The sequence below is a fragment of the Melanostigma gelatinosum genome, assembly GCF_949748355.1.
Source record: "Melanostigma gelatinosum genome assembly, chromosome: 3".
NCBI lineage: Eukaryota > Metazoa > Chordata > Actinopteri > Perciformes > Zoarcidae > Melanostigma > Melanostigma gelatinosum.
The window spans coordinates 28,238,053-28,258,314 of NC_136636.1; the positions used below are offsets into that span (position 1 = coordinate 28,238,053).

A 20,262-nucleotide genomic window follows, 5' to 3' on the forward strand; every position below is an offset into this window, starting at 1 on the left:
CGTGATGCTGGAGAAAGAGGCTGATGGATCTTCTTGTAGCCAGGACGAGTCCGGCGCGAAGAGAAATAATCTAGCTGTGTTAGCGCTTATAAACCAGGTCTCACAATCCCGAGATGCATTGCGTGGCGGTGAAGATTTTATTTGTGTCAAACATGGCGCCGATTGATGCGGGAGCGAGTGAATCGACACCGTTCACTTTTAAATGTAAGTATTGGGTTTCAACTCACTCGAATGTCACCGATACTAATGTTAAAACAAAATTAGAGATCTTATAACATCACGTTAAAATGATCCGTTAAATTACTTGACGTTCGTAACTGACAATAACTAGCCGCGGCGGTAATAGCAGGTGGATAACCCGCCTATGAGCTCCTGTTATCCACCTAAGGTGGATAAGTCCAATAACGTCAATACAGTTGAGATTAATTACACAGATAAACTGAACTTGAGTATTTTGCTGATTCAGTGTTGTGGTGTGAATTAAAACTAACTGTACATTTAGTTTTGTTGTAGGGAGCCAGGAGCAAACGGCTCAGTTCATCAAGTTGAGGGAGGGAGAATGACGACCTCTTCACCGGAGCCAAATATGCTGCAAGTGTTGCATGGAAGTAAGCTATTAGTCCTTTTGTAATATCTCTATTTGATCATCCTGTACAGTTACATTAGCTCTCACCCTATATAAAGCGTTTACTAATAAGTCAACCAGTAGAGAGGACAATACACTTATGATGTGTTGTTGCTGTCAGAGATGTAAGTTGTCACCTTTTTCTTTTATTTATTTAAATAAATTGAAAATAAGGTAATTTCTAAGTTTTCATACTTGAGTTAACATTATTGATAACCTTTTAACTTTTCATCATTTTGTCAATGTGATTAGGATGGTTTTGGAGAAGATGTGCCTGCAGAGGAAGGTGAGTCCCATGCAGGCAAAAAAAATGGGACAACCTCAAGAAAAAGTATAAAGTATGTGCAACTACAAGTTAATTAACATGTTTGCCGACATTCATTTTGCTGCTGTTTTTGTTAACTGTCTTGATTGTCCTCTGCCTTAGGATTGCAAGCAGTGGCGGCTGGTCAATAGAGGGCCATGGGGCATGGCCCCACCATGAGCCACACGAAAAAAAAAAAAAAAAAATAATTATAATCATAAATTATACAAATTGTCAATATTTGTGTTTTTGTATTATGGAATGTACCCAGTAATGTCTGTAAAATATGATATCTGCGCAAAATATATGCTTTTCCTGCTCGTCCTCTCCGCCTGTGTGCTCTCTGCTCGTGCTCTCTGTCTGTGTGCACGACACTCTGAGAACGTGCAGCTTGGGGGGCCGAATCATTTTGGCCCAAAAGAGACGGGTCTATGAAGCAGTTTAGCCAATTGCTGATTAAAGATATAAATGAGTGACATACAATTTAGCCAATCAGCGCCCTCAAATAGATTCAGAGTGGGGCCAGAACGATCTGGCCCCACTAGCTGCACGTTCTCGTCAGGAGAAGTCTCTACAGGTGAGAGACAGTGGGCACCTCCTATAACAAGGTCCATAGGGGCATCTCAATAAATAAACATGTTATATTATATTATATAAGTGTTATTTACTGATTGTCTTCGTGATGGAATACATGTTAAATATTTAACTGCAAAGTAATAATGCGTGTTTGATACTTACATTTTTTTGCATTCAGTCATACTGGGATGTTTGCTGAAATTAATAGGATGGCCCTACCTAGAACATTTTCCACCAGCCGCCACTAATTGCAAGTATCCAGGGGCAGGAGAGGGAGTGAGTGGGAAAACCACTGCTGCAACTTGGCCATGGTTTGTCCTCATGGATGAGGTGTTGGGACAGAGGCTATATATATATATATATATGCTATAAACCCCTGTCCTAATTGCCTCCATCCCTGAGGACACACCAGGGCCAAGTTGCAGCAGTGGGTGACCACGAGGAAGAAGAAGAAGAGGAGGAGGAGGAGGAGGAAAGCCACTTTAGATAGAACGGATGAGCTGATGGAGCTGATGAGAGAGGATATGAGGTTGCAGAGGGAGACAGAGGAGAGAAGAGCACAGGAGAGCAGGGAGAGGATGGACAGGCTGTTTGCGTTACTGGAGAGAATGGCTGACAAATAAATTAACATGTAAATTAAATTGTTTTTTTGTGAAATACATGGTTTATTGTATTTATTATATACATATTCATCTGATTAATTTAGAAAAAAATATATTAATTAAGAAAAATAACTATAAATGGCAATAGAACAAAAAAAAGCTTAGGGTTAAGAATTAAGACATTAGTCCATTTGTAATATCTCCATTTGACCATCCTGTACTTAAGGTTACAGTTACATGAGCTCTCATCCTGTACAAAGCCTTCACTGACAACACAACCAGTAGATCCTTCTCATGTGTTCTTGTTGGCCAGAAAAAGGATGCTTGGCGAACTCCGGAAATAACAACTGAATAACAATTGAGGGTGCTTCACAAATACTAGACTTTGGTGGAAGGTTTTATAGAAATATACGTCATATCTTCTTTAATGGTCTTGGATGATGATGATACAAGCACTGTTATTGATATGCTTTTATGAATTAATTAAATGAACTTTGAGCTTTCCATTCCATGTGATCTGGAATTTTGCTCTTTGACCGTGAAATCATTTACACAGTGGCCGTGGGTGAGACTCATCACATCAGCCACCAAAACCCACATTAGTGGACAGGCCAGTAAATGTATCATCAGGATAGCTTTTAGGAACAGAACTTTGTTCTTGTGCTTCACGTCTGACTGTTGGTGAATCTTTATCCTGAGGTCCACAGTATTGAACCAAAGGATGTGACATAAGTGTTCCTATGGCGAGGCCTTTTAACATTTAATAGCTAGATCGGCTGCACAGACTGGTGGCTCTGCCATTAATGTGGAAAAGGCTGCAAATCTATGAGTTTGAATTTGGAGTTGAAGAGAAAACAATGAATCCTGAGCACGAGCATTGAACAAGAATAATAATAATGATAATAATCGTATTCATTTATAAAGCACCCATCACAACTTGTGTTGCACAATGCTTAGTAGTCAGCTGTTCCTGACTTTCAAACATTACAAAGGAAAACATGAACAAGGATCAGTTACAGCTCTAGTTTAGATAAGTGTTTATGAGGCTGTGATAAGATGTCTTCTCTCCTGGAAAATACAAAACCATGTCAAATAGAGGACAACGTCACAGCCAACAAAGGCAAATACGAGTTATATAACTATGTTATCAATAAAAACATTAATCATTTATTTGTGCTCCAGTGTTTTATCAGACATGCAGCAATATTTACTAATAATTAGGCGCGTTTATGGTTGTGTTCAATGTACTTCAGCTTTTTACTACAAAAGAGAGATAAAGTAATCTAGATGTTAGCTCTACACAGCCTCGTTGTGTACATGGAATGATATGCGTGGGATGTTTAGGGACAGACAGTGTTTAACAGCCAGGGTCTGTCCTGTGAAAAATAAACCTGCACCTCTAATGCACTAATGAATATTATGCTGTATCTCATTTGGTAATCCGAACATGAAGATGAACAGAAATGTCTGAGACTGGAAACATGTTACTAAATCTAAAATCACAGTTGTTAATATTCTTCCTCATAGCCAAAGCCAGGCTAAACACGCTCTGACTCCAATAACAAATGTGTTCTTTAATGTACAAACAGAAGCATAAAAGACAATAAGCATATGGGAATTAACTGGCAGCATTGGAATATAATATTCAAAACTATGTTTTAATCAGTGTACAAGCACCTGGAATTAAGAATCGTTATATTTTATTTAGCTTAGAAAAGGGCATTCATGTCTACATAGGGAGCTGGTCATCTTCCATGGAGTCCGAAAGCAATTCCCGTTGGACGTTAGCTGAAGGTGTGGATGCGTTCTGAAACCCGGTATTAAACGGGCCCCGGTGCTAAATTACCGCAGTATTGATGAGCCCCGACTTTATTGGTGTTTTTATAAGTTCTTTGTAACGTTTTGGTGTCTTTATTATCACGCTACAGCGTACATCTGATCTGCTCTCTCTGTCCGGCTGAGCTCCTCCAACTACTCACACACAGACATGAACACACACACAAAGCTGCTGGCAGGAGGACAGGAGGACATGAGGACATGAGGACAGAAGGACAAGAGGACAGAGGACAGGCAGACAAGAGGACAGAGGACAAGAGGACAGAAGGACAAGAGGACAGGAGGACAAGAGGACAGAGGACAAGAGGACAAGAGGACAGAGGACAGGCAGACAAGAGGACAGAGGACAAGAGGACAAGAGGACAGAGGACAAGAGGACAAGAGGACAGAAGGACAAGAGGACAGGAGGACAAGAGGACAGAGGACAAGAGGACAAGAGGACAGAGGACAGGCAGACAAGAGGACAGAGGACAAGAGGAAAAGAGGACAGAAGGACAAGAGGACAGGAGGACAGAGGACAGGAGGACAAGGGGACAAGAGGACATGAGGACAGGAGGACAGAAGGACAAGAGGACAGGAGGACAGAGGACAGAGGACAAAGGACAAAGGACAAAGGACAGGAGGACAGAAGACAGAGGACAGGAGGACAGAAGACAGAGGACAGGAGGACAGAAGACAGAGGACAGAGGACAGGAGGACAGTAGTCATGAATAAGAACAGATAAGATAATATAAGAGTAGCTCCTAGTTATACTTAAATCCTAAAGATGACCTCACCACTAGATGCCACTAAATCGTACACACTGGGCCTTTAATTAAAGGAATACTTCACCCACAACCTGATCATTTGTACAATTACTCACGTTGTGTTACATTGAATTCTTGAAGAAAACTTTGTTTTTTGGCATGCCAGGGCAGGGCAGACAAAGTATCAAAAAACTGAATTTTTTTTGATGCATTGACGTAAATTTAGTTCAGGTCTAACACAGCAAACCTATATTGACACATCCGTTTACAAACTCTCACACAACTCCTGCAATGAAATCCAAGTCTTATTTATCCAGTTCTATGCTCACTACTCAACAAGCACATGTATTTGTTTCACATAAACAGTACTCGCACAGACGAGTAGCGCTTCCGCAAGCATCAGACTGTTTATGCAGGATTTTCTCAGTCATGTATTCTCCGTTCAACATGGAGGCATGCAAGAAAGACTTCTTCAAGAATCCAAGGTAACATAGGGTGAGTAATTGATAAAACATTTGTCATTTTGGGGTTAAAGTACTCCTTTAAAGCTGCACTATGAACAATGGGCCTAATGACTATTCAAAAACAGTCACTGATAGATACGACGCCACTTTGGCCGCACAGACACTCTCGCTGATGTGGCAAGCATAAATCACGCTTAACATGCCATGATGTGGTCAGCATAACATATATTTTCTGATGAAACCACACTGATGCCAGCCCAGCCTCAAATGATTCTGAATTCATCTATGACACATATGTTCCAGCTGCAGTCTCTGCTAATGCTCATAATCTACTGCATCAGCTCTTAGAGACCATCAGTGAAGAGTAGTAAAGCATACACAGCAGACAGCATGACTGACTCTATGTGAGGCCACGATGTCCTGGGACAAGTCAAAGACATTGTTGAGCTGTGTTCCCATGGTAACACCTGCTGACAAATGACTGAAACATAAAAACACAGCTGTGTTCAGGTCCCCCAGAAATATACTTATTTTCTGTTTTTGTTTTGCTGCATTGAATATTCCGGGTAAAAGCTTTCATGTCATGAGTCATATCTTTCAGAGAAATAGGTTGTTTTCAAACCGTTTCTGCCATATACTAAAGCTTATCACCATATGTCAGTTCAGGCCTGATGTTACTTATCATATCCCCTTCTGTACGTACAGAAGCAACTCATCATTATTGCCCACTCCCCTTCATGGTGTGTGAGGAGGGCTGGTATCCTGCTCTTCATGTATAGAAGATTGAATGTCTAACGCTACAGTTGCTACATGTGCAATTCATGACATTGCTGCTATTCAGAATTTCTGAAACAATGTGAAATGAGTTACATTTATTATGACAGCTTGGGGGTAACTAATATATAATTGACTGATATTGTTTGACAAGAAACTATGATAGTTCACATTGGTGGAGATACTGTGCACTAGCCCAAAATTGTTTACAGGCCATATGCTTCAAAATATTAATTGCCAAATTGTACATTTTGTACAATTTCAAAGAATATGCAATCATATTGTATTAATTTGTTTTGTATTTGTGTTTTCCTTCTGTTTATTTGTTCTAGAAAAAAAGAAGTTTAAGTTGTGAGCTTTGAAAATCAAGATGACTAAGCTGACTATTCTAGCAGGTAAACAGTCATCATTCCTCAGTGCTTTACATCATCTTGATCACATGATAAATTCAATTTAATATCTGCAATTCATTCTCAATGTGTACCTCTCTTTAGGCTTGTGCCTGGTGATGTGCCAGCTGTGTAAGTTACACTTCTAAGTAAAACTTATGACATGGTCGTACAACTATTTGAAGTTTGTATTGACAAACTTCAAAGTGTAGATGTATGTGTGTCTTAAAATAATAGAGGTTACAGATGGTGTGCTATTTTACCAACTGGTCCCAGTACAGACCTGGGACTGGGAAATACACGCCCCAAGATGTGGATCCTTTCCTGTGCACCCATCTGATTTATGCTTTCTCCATCGTCAGCAACAAAAACAAGTTGGTTACCTGTGAATGGAATGACGAGACCTTCAACGGCCTGAAGAGCAAGTAAGAACTTGTCTTTCAATGGTATTAAATAGTCTCCCCAGCGGTTGCAGCTTGAGCTTTAATCTGTGTGTGAATGACCAAAATTGAAATGTGAAATTAAAAAATCCCAGTTTAGATATATATACAAACACTGAATGTGATAAAAGGCTTTTTCAACTCAATTCTGCAATAAACAAATCATACCAAACCATGTGTATGTTTTAAAAGAACCCCAGTCTGAAGACCTTACTGGCTGTTGGTGGACGGAACTTTGGCTCAACTCAGTGAGTGTTTCTACTTCGTTTATCAAATGTGTGCTCCTTTAAAAACATCCCAAACAAGAAATAGATTGAGACAGAAATAGAAGCATGAAATATGTCGAACTCAAAAGCTCTAATGCATGTCAGTATAAGTCTTATTTAGAGTGAAACAAATTTGCTCAGGTTCTCCATCATAGTGTCCACACCAGCTAACTGTCAAACCTTCATCCAGTCCTCCATCAAATTCCTGAGAACTCATGGATTTGATGGTCTGGATCTGGACTGGGAGTACCCTGGATCTCGTGGGAGTCCCCCAGTGGACAAGATGAGGTTCAGTCTGCTCTGCAAGGTGGGTCAGGAACTCTTGAGGATCATATTTATATATTACATTGATAACACTATATTTTTTTAAGTAATTCATTGTCTTTACTTGCAGGAACTTGTTGAAGCCTACGCAGCTGAGGCCAAGGCCAATGGCAATCCTCAGCTCATGGTAACTGCTGCAGTGTCTGCTGGAAAGGGAACCATCTATGCTGGATATGAGATTGCTGAGATTGCCAAGCACTGCAGATTTTTTTGAAAATGCTATTATATTAAAAGAATCACTGTTTGTGATGATAGTAGCTTGTCTTAATCAGTATTTGATATGCATTCCAGGCATCTGGACTTCATCAATGTGATGACCTATGACTTCCATGGTGCTTGGGAGCGGTTCACTGGTCACAACAGCCCACTGTACCGCGGCTCACATGACACTGGTGACCCCACACTGTAAGGGTTCATTCACATGTTGCGTATTTGCACCCTAAAATCCATTGTTGTCAATGTAGACGTGCAGGAGGCGTGACGCCGTAATGCTGCGCAAGCGTTCCCAATTGCCTATTCTTCAGGGTGCGTCGGCTGCAACCCGAGACAAATAGTTCAACTTCTGAACACTGCAGTTGGCACCTCATGTCATGTGATGAGGAACAATCAATTACAGTGCAGGAAATACATTTATCTTTGTTTTGACTTTGTTCAGTTTAATTAGTCAGGCCTACTGCTAAATTACCTTAACTTCTTCATCATCATCCCCTCCGCCAATTTTACATATAAACGTGTGTTTACTAATTTTGGGGAGTACCAATGGGGCTACAACTACAACTGAGCTTTTTAAAGTCTGTGACTAATATAGGATCCAGCACTTTTTAGGCATGACACTTCTCGGCCTCTGCTGCTTCATCTCTCACAAGCCCCCAACTTTATGGAAGTGCAATGACAAATCCCTAGAATAATGTTTTGATTCCTGACATGCACTGTCAGTTGCTACTGTATGCATGAACAAATCCACGTCATTCATATCCTTCCATTTTCATTTAGGACCATGCCATGAAATACTGGAGAGACAACGGCACCCCAGTGGAGAAGCTGATGTTGGGATTTGCTGCTTATGGTCGTACCTTCCGTCTGACATCATCCAGCACTGGCGTTGGAGCCCCAGCTAGCTGTGCTCCATCAGCCGGCCCATTCACACATGAAGCTGGATTCTGGTCCTACTATGAGGTAGAGTATGAACTAAATGAAATTCATTGTTTCACGAGTAGAATGGATGGACCATCAAACAATCCAATGGCATTGTTTATTCTGGTCTTTCAGGTCTGCACCTTTCTGAAGGGTACCACCATTCAGTGGATTGAGGACCAGAAAGTTCCCTATGCCAGCAAGAACAATGAGTGGGTGGGATTCGACACCAGGGCGAGCTATGAGATCAAGGTAGGTAGCACATCAATACACAGGGATTACATATTTAGGGTTGGCGTGCAGGGTGGTATTCAAGAGATGGATACATTTTTCATTATCTTTTGGTTGACTCATCTTCTTGTTCAAACCTCAGGTCCAGTAGATGAAGGATATGAAGTACGGCGGTGCCTTTGTGTGGGCCTTGGATCTGGATGACTTTAAAGGAGAGTTCTGTGGACAGGGAATCCATCCTCTGCTGTCCCATCTGCGTAAACTCGTCGATGTTGGTAAGAAAAGAACAATGAAGTTATCATGTGCAGTGTAAAGGTCTTTGGCAGGTTTTTGGGAAATACAGTGGTTCCATTTATACATGCCATATTCTAACAAAATTGACCTATTGGTTTAATGTTGTCTTTTTGTGCCTTCCACTTGTCACAGAGATGCCTCCACTTCCATTAACCACAACCAAGAAACCTAGTGTTACTACCACAGCACCAACCTCCACAACAACCCCCAAACCCAGTGGTACCACCAATGCTCCATCCACCAAGACAACTGTCCCTATCCCAGGACGGGGCTTCTGCAAAGACAAGGCTGACGGCATGTACCCCAACTCAGCTGACAGCGCCAGCTTCTACATGTGTGCGGGAGGCCAAACCTTTCTGAGCGCGTGTGCAGAGGGTACCATCTTTGATGACAGCTGCAAGTGTTGTTCGTGGCCCTAAGTGTTACCTTGTGTAAGACTGTCACTGACATCTGAGTACTGACTCTACAAGTTGAAGGCCTCTGACAAAGATCTATTCTTGTGCTTTTTGACTTTAAAAAGCTGCAACATTGTAATGTTTAGAACAGGGGTCTTCAACGTTTTTCAGGCCAAGAACCCCCAAACTGATAGAGAGATGGAGCAGGGACCCCCGACCATATATATTGTATAAAATTGTGCAACATTTTATATTAAACTGGGCCTAGTGCCATGTATAAACATACTTCTTTATTGTGCATTCAATACTAAGCTATTCAAATAATACACAGGTTCATATATTCATGTTTTTATTATAAACATGTGCAAGGAGTGAGTAGGGAGGCCGTGCCACTGCCATTTATAAATACACCTTGTCAACTGATACCAATGCCAATATCAACATTGTCTGTCAGATAATCATGCACAAGATATTCAAAGTGATGTGGAAAAGTGACATAAATGTGGAAACAAAAATTAGTGATGGCTTATTAGTGCCACTGCCATGCATAAACATACCTGTTATCTTGCATACAATACTGAACTGTCAAAATAATGGACAGATTCATGTTTGGGTAAAAACTTCTTTTTTTTTTAAATTGTCTAATCAACCAAAAAGTCCGCGGACCCCCTGCAGTACCTCCGCGGACCCCCTAGGGGTCGCGGACCCCCTGCTGAAGACCTCTGGTTTAGAATGTGGTCCATCACAATAAAAGTGATGAATCAAATATTTGTTTGACAAATAGTGAACCACCTGACCCTACACATGGAGAATTATATCAATAGCATAAATGGTGAACGTTATACAAACAAACACTCAATGCCATTTTGAGAGGTTCAAATGGAGTTCAAGTTCAGACACTCCCTTCTGGTTTGGAAATGTAAACAGCATGCAGCGCCTGCACAGGTGTGTACTTTATCTTGCATTGGGTGATGAATGAGGCACAAACTGGCGCATTTCAATCCAACCAGTTTATTCTGGTGAAAGCAGAATGCTCCCACAGGCTACTTTGTGGTAACAAGTACACCGCAGACAAATCTTATGAAGCTCCAATCAAGCCAACGTCACAGATGTGCTGTGAGCTTTCAATGTTAGCAAACTGGAGTTATTAGATGATGGGTTTTGTTTTGTATCACATGATATTAATCATTTTAAAGGTACACTGAACATAGGGTTTTGAAAACACTAATTTGATTAATATTTTACTTAAACATAAATTGGAATTTAGGATTTTGTCGGGTTGGTCAAATTTTACAAAATCTAACAAAAGGATAATTTGGTACAAACCCAGAGACGCTCATAAACACACAAACAAGAATCATAAGGCACCTGTATCTGCATTTACAACACTGCAGTGCTAATTAGTGCAAACATAAGCTGTAAATGTCATCCAAGCACTTACAGGTTCAAATTAAGCACTAATTATGAATGGATACTTTTAAACAATAAATTAACATCTCAGCAGAATTCCACCATCACATAGAAGAGACGGCACGGACTAGCTTGGCTCCAAAACTGCAAATATTCATTCAACATGAAATAGTCATATTGCAGAATTGTGCCATTGAGCTTAAAGGCTGATGCATGACATATTTGTACAATAGCACAATATCAGTCACAGAGGGAAATTTTCATTACAGTTTTCAGCATCGCTTATATTTCTGCCCGAGGACCTTTGCATTGATTCTCAGGCAAGTGATAGGGGTGCGTCAGCACAAACACCTCAGTATCTATCGGGCACCGCATGGTGTTTGTGCCAAATGAGATGGAGACAGTATATCTCTGAATGCCTGCCAGAATGTTACCTCATAATTTGGCTTTACTCGTGACTGTATCATTTGGTGTAGTTTGCTTGCAACATGTACTGTTCAATTCAATTCAGTTCAATTTATTTTGTAAAGCCCAAAATCACAAATAAAAAATTTGCCTCAGAGGGCTTTACAATCTTTACACATAAGATATCCTCAACACATTCATTGCATATGACATAAGTTGGAAAAGAGAACGGTTGGAAGCTGCATGCAGTTGCTACTGTAGGTGAATGGAAAGATAGAAGGTGCTTACAATAACTAACTGCATTACCCAGAGGGTAAGACGCCTACCGTCAGCTTCATGCAGCAGCACCTGGTGTTGCTGTAGCTGCATAGCAGTAGACTGTACACACCACCATAGCAAGAGCTAGTCAGTCTGTGTAGAGAGAGATAGCTCTCTGGTTCAGAAGACTCATTTCAATCTAGTGGGAAAGAAATCCCAGTGATACTGTTGTCATATACCTGTTCATATGCTGTATCCAGGAATAATGATATGACGTGGTGATAACCATTCATCTAGTTAGCATCAGTTGCCCTTATTGTCTGTTGAGCACTCACCTTAAAGACAGAAGAAAGAATGAGCTGGGCTCACAGGAGCCATGTCCAATTTAAACAATCACACCTTTCTTAGTTCTTAATGATTGCGTTGTACTCAAGGTGGGAATTTTACTCCATCATTTTGCTTTGTTCACACAATATTTGTGTTATGACTAGCACAGCTTCTTGAAGTGAGAATGTTTAGCTTTTATGTTTATATTATGTTCTATGTTAATTAGAAAAGTAACTGCTTCATTACTAGCTGCTGCTTTTTTGTGGAGTTTAACTAAAATGTTGTTCAGTGGTTCTCACCAGAACAGTGTGTGTATCGTGGACGATTATTTAAGTATATTTACTGGCCTGCAGTCTTTTTCTTCTTTGTTGGTGCATTGCAGCAAATCTTGGTGTGATACTGCTACCTGTAGTGGAATAGTGTGACACTACTGGTAATGCTGTATGTGGTGCAAGCAGCAACTTCCGCATTTGAAAAATGAAGCCAATGTGGAAGTTCGCAAAAAACTGCAGTTCCTCAGTTTTGGTATCTATAGCTTATTATCCCTTTCATAACGACTGTACAAGCCGTGAATTTATGTACAAGTCACACGCTTAATCAAGGACAAGTGTGTCGCATTTAGTGGGATCTATTTCCAGAAATGGAACACAATGTTATTAACAATTCTGAAAAGAAGTGTTGTTGTGTTTCCGTAAGCTTGGAATGAGTCATTTATATCTACCGGCATGTTTCTACAGTAGCCTAGAAACACTGGCTGTAGATAGGGCCGTTCAAGTGTTCACGTTTTTACATCAGCCACTGTAGTTCTTTTACAGGCTGGGCACAAGGGAGAAGTTTTCATTGCTTGCAATCCGCAACCTCAGACAAAGCAGGGAGCTATAGGCACTGACAATTTTGGATGGCAATTTGTCATAACTATGTTATTAAATATACTAGACTAAATTATTAATGGGGTACAGTTCAAGTAATTTTGTCAAATTTGTAGATTAATCAGTAATAAAATGTAGTTGCCACAATAACATACAAAATAAAAACAACACAATGTCTCTTTTGTTTTATTATTTAATTTGTCAAAACATATTACATTTCAACATTGTGGTAAATATTTTCTATTTGAATTCATTATTTTACAGTCACGAGAGATGTTACTAGTTTGTCACCAGCTGCCATACTTAATATCGTTGTGGTTTGAAGATTACACCTCCTATGTGCTTCACACCACTACACTATCACACCACTACACTATCACACCACTACACTACCAGACCACTACACTATTACACCACGACACTACCACACCACTACACTATCACACCACTACACTACAACACCACTACACTACAACACCACTACACTATCACACCACTACACTACCACACCACTACACTATCACACCACTACACTACCACACCACTACACTATCACACCACTACACTACCACACCACTACACTATCACACCACTACACTACCACACCACTACACTACCACACAACTACACTATCACACCACTACACTATTACACCACTACACTACCACACCACTACACTATCACACCACTACACTACCACACCACTACACAATCACACCACTACACTACCACACCACTACACTATCACACCACTACACTACCACACCACTACACTATCACACCACTACACTATCACACCACTACACTACCACACCACTACATTACCACACCACTACACTACCACACCACTACACTATCACACCACTACACTACCACACCACTACCACACCACTACACTATCACAACACTACACTATCACACCACTACACTACCACACCACTACATTACCACACCACTACACTACCACACCACTACACTATCACACCACACCACTACCACACCACTACACTATCACACCACTACACTATCACACCACTACACTACCACACCACTACATTACCACACCACTACACTACCACACCACTACACTATCACACCACTACACTACCACACCACTACCACACCACTACACTATCACAACACTACACTACCACACCACTACACTACCACACCACTACACTACCACTACACTATCACACCACTACACTACCACACCACTACCACTACACTATCACACCACTACACTATCACACCACTACACTATCACACCACTACACCACTACACGATCACACCACTACACTACACTACCACACCACTACACTACCACACCACTACACTACCACTACACTATCACACCACTACCACACCACTACACTATCACACCACTACACTACCACACCACTACCACACCACTACACTATCACACCACTACACTACCACACCACTACACTACCACACCACTACATTATCACACCACTACACTATCACACCACTACACCACTACATGATCACACCACTACACTATCACACCACTACACCACTACACGATCACACCACTACACTACACTACCACACCACTACACTACCACACCACTACACTACCACTACACTATCACACCACTACACTACCACACCACTACCACTACCACTACACTACCACACCACTACACTACCACACCACTATCATAGCACTCTGTGTCCCAGAATGCCCCGGCCAGCTGCACACTTATCTCCAAGTGAATGTGTAAAAACAAGCTGCCAGCAGTGGAACATCTTGATGGTCAACGGTCATTGTGTCCAACAAAGGAACGAGATAAATGAATCAAAGGTCAAGAATGAAACAAGAGTCGCAACCTCTATTCATTTATTAAATATTGCATTTGTTTTTATTATTGTTGTTGTTGTGCATTCAGTCAAAACATATTAATTGTCACATAGTGAGTATTTTTTTAATTTCACTTAACTTTCTCTTGTCCAGTTTCATTTCAAATGTGACAAATGTAACACGAGTTGCAGCCGAGACTAGACTATAAATATATACACACAAATAATACACTTTACGCAGGCTGTGCATGTTATTCACTCGTCCACTAGTGTAAATGTATGAAGACAATGTAGCCCAATGCTGAAAATCAAACGTAGGTATTTAATTTCAATAATATGAAACTGGAACCAGCTAATGTCTGGGTTTGCAGGCTGAATAAACTACTAATTGTTTTTAATGATCAAATATGAATTATCAGTTGACTGAATGTAATTAATTAATTGATTTAAAAGTGACGTTTTAACTTCTAGTAACAATGAGACGTTTATCCAAACAAATATCAGGACTATGATCAGATGACATGACATTTTGGCTTCTATTTACAGACCTCAATGACAACCAGTTCATGTGTTGAATGCATGATGTGAACAGAGTGCTGCACTCAGTAAATTATTATCTATATATCCTACGGTTCAGACTTCGCAGGATCTTATCAAAACATGTTCTAATAATCACAACATTTATTACCCCAATGTATCAAAGGCTGCTACACCTCCTCCTTTCTCTGTGCACAATCGACTGTATAAAAGGCCAAACTCTGCTGCTGTTATTTGGGTCTCTCATCACCAAGGTGAGTTTACCAGGTAAAACAATGCCTCTAAGTTCTTATTTTGAACGGTGATTATCTTGAGAATGCTTGTTTCTGCTGTTGTTTCTATCATTGACCCTGGTTCACTTTGTGTCTACTAGTATTCCAGTGTCGTGAGAAGTGAATTCAAGATGACCAGGCTCACACTTCTAGCAGGTATTTATCTACATTTGGTGCTGTATTACTCTTCACTAACAGAATGGACAAACCAAAGATTCATTCATGTTTTAATATTTTTACGTTTTCATGTGGCCGCTGTTGCATTCCTATATGCTTGGCACACGAGAGAAGGTTCTCTTTGGTTGTGTCACAGTTACATGCCACCAGATCCTACACACTCGACCTGTAATATATTTAGGTTGGTGCTTTTCTTTGTCTAACCATTTCTTTTCTATATTCTTTAGGCTTATGTCTGGTGATATGCCAGCTGGGTAAGTCGTAATACTTTTTGATCAACTGGCAACATTTGATCTGGATTTTCACTTGAAATGACTGGACTCAATGCTTCTTTAATGTTTATTTACTCCAACACAGGATCTGCCACCCAGATGGTATGCTACTTCACCAACTGGTCCCAGTACAGACCTGGTGAGGGGAAGTACATGCCACAAGATGTGGACCCCTTCCTGTGCACCACCCTGATCTACGCCTTCTCCATCATCAACAGTAACAACCAGCTGATTACCTACGAGTGGAATGATGACGTCCTCTACAAGTCTTTCAATGGCCTCAAGAACAAGTAAGTGGCAATAGTTGAGATAGGTCAAAGGTCAGGCTAAGCTAGCAGAGGTTCAGTGCCTTGCACAAGAGGCCCTCAGCAGGGTAATGCGTGCTAAAATTGGGACTTTGCTTAAACAATGACTCAAGGTCAGAGATGTTCCCTACTGTAAAATGTAAACAAACTACTGAAGTCTGAAATGACCTACCGTCTGTGCTGTTTCCAGAAATCCTCATCTGAAGACTCTGCTGGCTGTTGGTGGATGGAACTTTGGTTCACGTCAGTGAGTAACATTTCAAATCACCCAATGTATCACATGCTTACACATGTAGTAACCACTACATTCTTGAAACATCCTGAAAGTCCAATGAAGTCTTAACTGTCACAAAATGAAGGTAAGATATAGCCTTAGTATAGTTGTATAGTTTTTGTTTTCTTTGTTGTCTTCAACATACAGCAGTTAGCCACTTGCAGTACTAGTTTCTACTTCCATAACCGTATGTTTAGAACAAATCAACAATAAACAGCTAACCAGATAGTGTGGTCTTCTAGCTTTGATGCTCATTTGTAAAACCTCAAATATTTTAACAACAAACCACATTTCCAATTAACACAATCTCAAATATTAATCATGCTTGCCTTTAAAACTGTGGTCAGGTGTTTTTCCCAAAAGCTAAGGGCTGCTAAAGGCCAAAGGCTTCTGTCGCAAAAAGGGATTTGGATCGTACCGAGTATGAAAACAGAGCATAATCTTCCCTGCAGGTTCTCCATCATGGTGTCCTCTCCAGCCAATCGTCAAACGTTCATCCAGTCCTCCATTAAATTCCTGAGGACTCATGGATTTGATGGTCTGGATCTGGACTGGGAGTACCCTGGTGCGCGTGGAAGTCCTCCAGAGGACAAACAGCGGTTCACTCTGCTCTGCAGGGTGGGTACTCCTGCTTGAGTTTCTAGCTGCAATTCACAGCTACTTTTCTGTGGTTTTCACCAAGTCACAAGACTGTACAATAAATCACCTCTGGCCAGATCATCCTTCAAATGACTACAACACCGCTACACGGTTGTTGCTGCTGTTGGCGATCTTTTGCACTGCTGTTTAGTTTTCCTACTTTGTGTATTTAATACCATTCTATTTTATTGTATATACTGTGCATTTTTCTGCATTTTTTATTACTTTATGTTCTTTAAATGAATAGGTTATACTCTCTTATTTTATTGTATGATATATATTGTGCATTTTCCATACTTAATATTTTTATTTTACTGTGTAACTTCGTTTGCTGCTGCTACAGACATATTTCCCCCTCGGGATGAATAAAGTATCTATCTATCTATCAACTATCTAAGTTGACTTCTTTCTTACTTCCTCTTGGTCTTTATTTGCAGGAGCTTGTTGTTGCCTATGCAGCTGAGGCCAAGTCCACCGGCAATCCTCAGCTCATGGTAACTGCTGCAGTGTCTGCTGGAAAGGGAACCATCGATGCTGGATATGAGATTGCTGAGATTGCAAAGTGAGTGTGCCTCTTAAGAGAGAAAAACTGGGAGTTCTACAACACTTTCTTTTAATAAATATTTTCCCCTATCTTCAGGGAACTGGAATTCATCAATGTGATGACCTACGACTTTCATGGAACTTGGGAGCGGTTCACTGGACACAACAGTCCACTGTTCCGTGGATCTTTGGACTTTGGTGATCTCGTCTACTTTAACACCGTAAGTTGACATTGGTAACTGGAGATGAATGAACTTAGAGGTACCTACCCCTTGGTTTTACTTCAGCTCTTCCATCAACTTTTGTAGGACTATGCCATGAAGTACTGGAGAGACAAAGGCACCCCATTGGAGAAGCTCAGAATGGGATTTGCTGCTTATGGTCGTACCTTCCGTCTGACATCATCCAGCACTGGAGTTGGAGCCCCAGCTAGCGGTCCTGCATCAGCCGGACCATTCACACGTGAAGCTGGATTCTGGTCCTACTATGAGGTAGAATTTAGATAAGGCTTTATATGGTCAACAGTATATCAGTTACAGTGCCATTTAATGGCCTGCTTGAAAGACAAAGTACAAATGAAATGTAAAGCTACACAAACCTCATGATGTCTATGGTCTAGATCTGTGGATTCATGAAAGGCACCACTCTTCAGTGGATTGAGGACCAGATGGTTCCCTATGCCACCAAGAACAGTGAGTGGGTGGGATTTGACACCAAGGAGAGCTATGAGAACAAGGTAGGTGGCATATCAGCTGTAGAATTTAACATATTCATAGCAAATCCAAAGTATTTACACCAGTTTATTTTTGCCCCAATAGGTGCGTTACCTGCAGGATCAGAAGTTTGGTGGTGCCTTTGTGTGGGCCCTTGATTTGGATGATTTTGCAGGACGATTCTGCGGCGAGGGTAGACATCCTCTGCTGGCTCATCTCCGCAAACTTCTTAATGTTGGTAAGTCCAAAGCATTTCCAGGCAGAAGTTATTACACTACGGTCAAGACGGATAGTAATGTCTGCCATCTTTAGTGGACTAGTGATTAATAATTATTATCCCTACTATTATTCCTCTAGGATCAATTGTCTTTGGCTACCATATTAAACATCCCCAATGAATTTATTATTATATTCTTCAAGTTAAATTCTTATTTAAATCAGCATCAGGTATTTTTGTTACCAAGTTGGACACCAGGTGTCTCTGTAATAAGTGCCTATAAAGCATAGATGACAAGATGACATTCTACAGTCATTTAAATCATAGTCCAGTCAGAGACAAATGTTGATTTTCTTTGCTTCAACCCCCTCCCTCTCTTTTTACCATTCAGAACTGCCCCCACTGCCCCCTACCACCACCCCCAAACCTGGTGCTAGCACCACCACCCCCAAACCTGGTGCTAGCACCACCTCCCGTCCAACCACCACCGCCACTACCACCACCCACGCCCCAGGATCTGGCTTCTGCAACGGCAAACCTGATGGCCTGTACCCCCACCCAGATGACCGGAACAAGTTCTACATGTGTGCTGGTGGCATCACCCACGTGAACCAATGCGGACCTGGATCTGTCTATGATGACAGCTGCAAGTGCTGCGTCTGGCCCTGAGCCCTGAGTTGAGACAATGTGTATTACAGCTGATGCAAAAGTCAACTATTAAAGCCACTGTTGAAGTTCTCTTGTATCCTCTGTGTATAATTTACCTAAATTACTCTATCATTAGTGTTGTATAGATATAATGCTGTTTTTTGTCAAATATGTAACATGCAAACAAAACGTACTTTCGTACACATTGTTTAGTACTGGCTCGTCATTTCAATCCATGTGTCATTAAAATCTACTCCATACGTTTTTTCTCAAACCGATATGTTATTATGTCATGACAAGCCTTTTACCACTGAGAAAACGTTTTTGGATGTAATCCAGCTAGCTGCACAAAAAGCCTTTAGTTTTCTTCTTAGGTATGAAACTCAAGGCTTTAGTTCTCCTGAGCTGAGGGGCTTACTTTTAAGGGTGTTACATAGAATGACGAAAAATGGTTTCCTTGGTTAAACAAAAAAAGAAATTTGAAGGCATTTACTGCATTGAGAAGGATTTTACAGCTCTAAAACTCAACAGTTTCCATGAAAACCATTTGTTGGCTTACACTGTGATATCATCTCACCTGTTATTGTCTCACAGTTGGCCTTTAGATAGTAAAAAATGGCAGAAGAGCAATCATTAATTGCAAGAAGAGCACACCTGCGAAAAGTTGAGTTGTCCAACTCTAGATGAAATGACAAATCGTCACCAAATTATTTAACCTGCCGGTTAAATCTATAGTGTAAAATCAATTGCCCATCTATGTAGCGGACATACAAATAGAATAGGAGTAGAACGGATATTGAACTGTTTACTATGGTCATTTGATTAGGGCAAAAGAAAATGGCAATTGTTGTTAGTTGTTATGGTGATGTCTGCGGGGCATACAGTGTGGTCGCAGCTTGCCGGGAAGAGAGTCGACGGATTCTCCTAAGAGTCAGATGACTGGCTAGTTGCATTACAAAATGGCCGAATTAACAAGCTAGCTAAGTAGCAATCTGTACGCTAATTAGCTAGCTTTCTAATTCTACCATGCTTTAACATTTCAAAAAAAATTTGCCAAACAAAGTTGTTACTTATCTGGCAATAGCAACATGCTTTTCTGCTACTAATTGGTGCAATTTAAAGAAACCGTGAGACTTAAGGGTGTTTGTGCAAGCAATTGTATTTTAAAGAA

General features: G+C 40.7%; 1 protein-coding gene across 1 annotated transcript; it reads left to right on the top strand.

Moving 5' to 3' along the window:
* Positions 1 to 6,297: 6,297 nt before the first annotated feature.
* LOC306797471 (putative chitinase 10) lies at positions 6,298 to 19,112 on the top strand (the record flags this gene model as incomplete). Its single annotated transcript, XM_079296837.1, is given in 23 exon segments — positions 6,298 to 6,322; positions 6,422 to 6,452; positions 6,556 to 6,741; positions 6,957 to 7,004; positions 7,164 to 7,329; positions 7,417 to 7,541; positions 7,638 to 7,741; positions 7,744 to 7,751; positions 8,340 to 8,522; positions 8,616 to 8,732; positions 8,854 to 8,859; positions 8,863 to 8,986; positions 9,138 to 9,380; positions 15,708 to 15,734; positions 15,838 to 16,042; positions 16,248 to 16,304; positions 16,784 to 16,949; positions 17,408 to 17,532; positions 17,611 to 17,734; positions 17,822 to 18,004; positions 18,133 to 18,249; positions 18,332 to 18,464; positions 18,835 to 19,112. Coding segments are annotated over 23 exon segments (2,781 nt in total).
* Between the last annotated feature and the right edge of the window lie 1,150 nt (positions 19,113 to 20,262).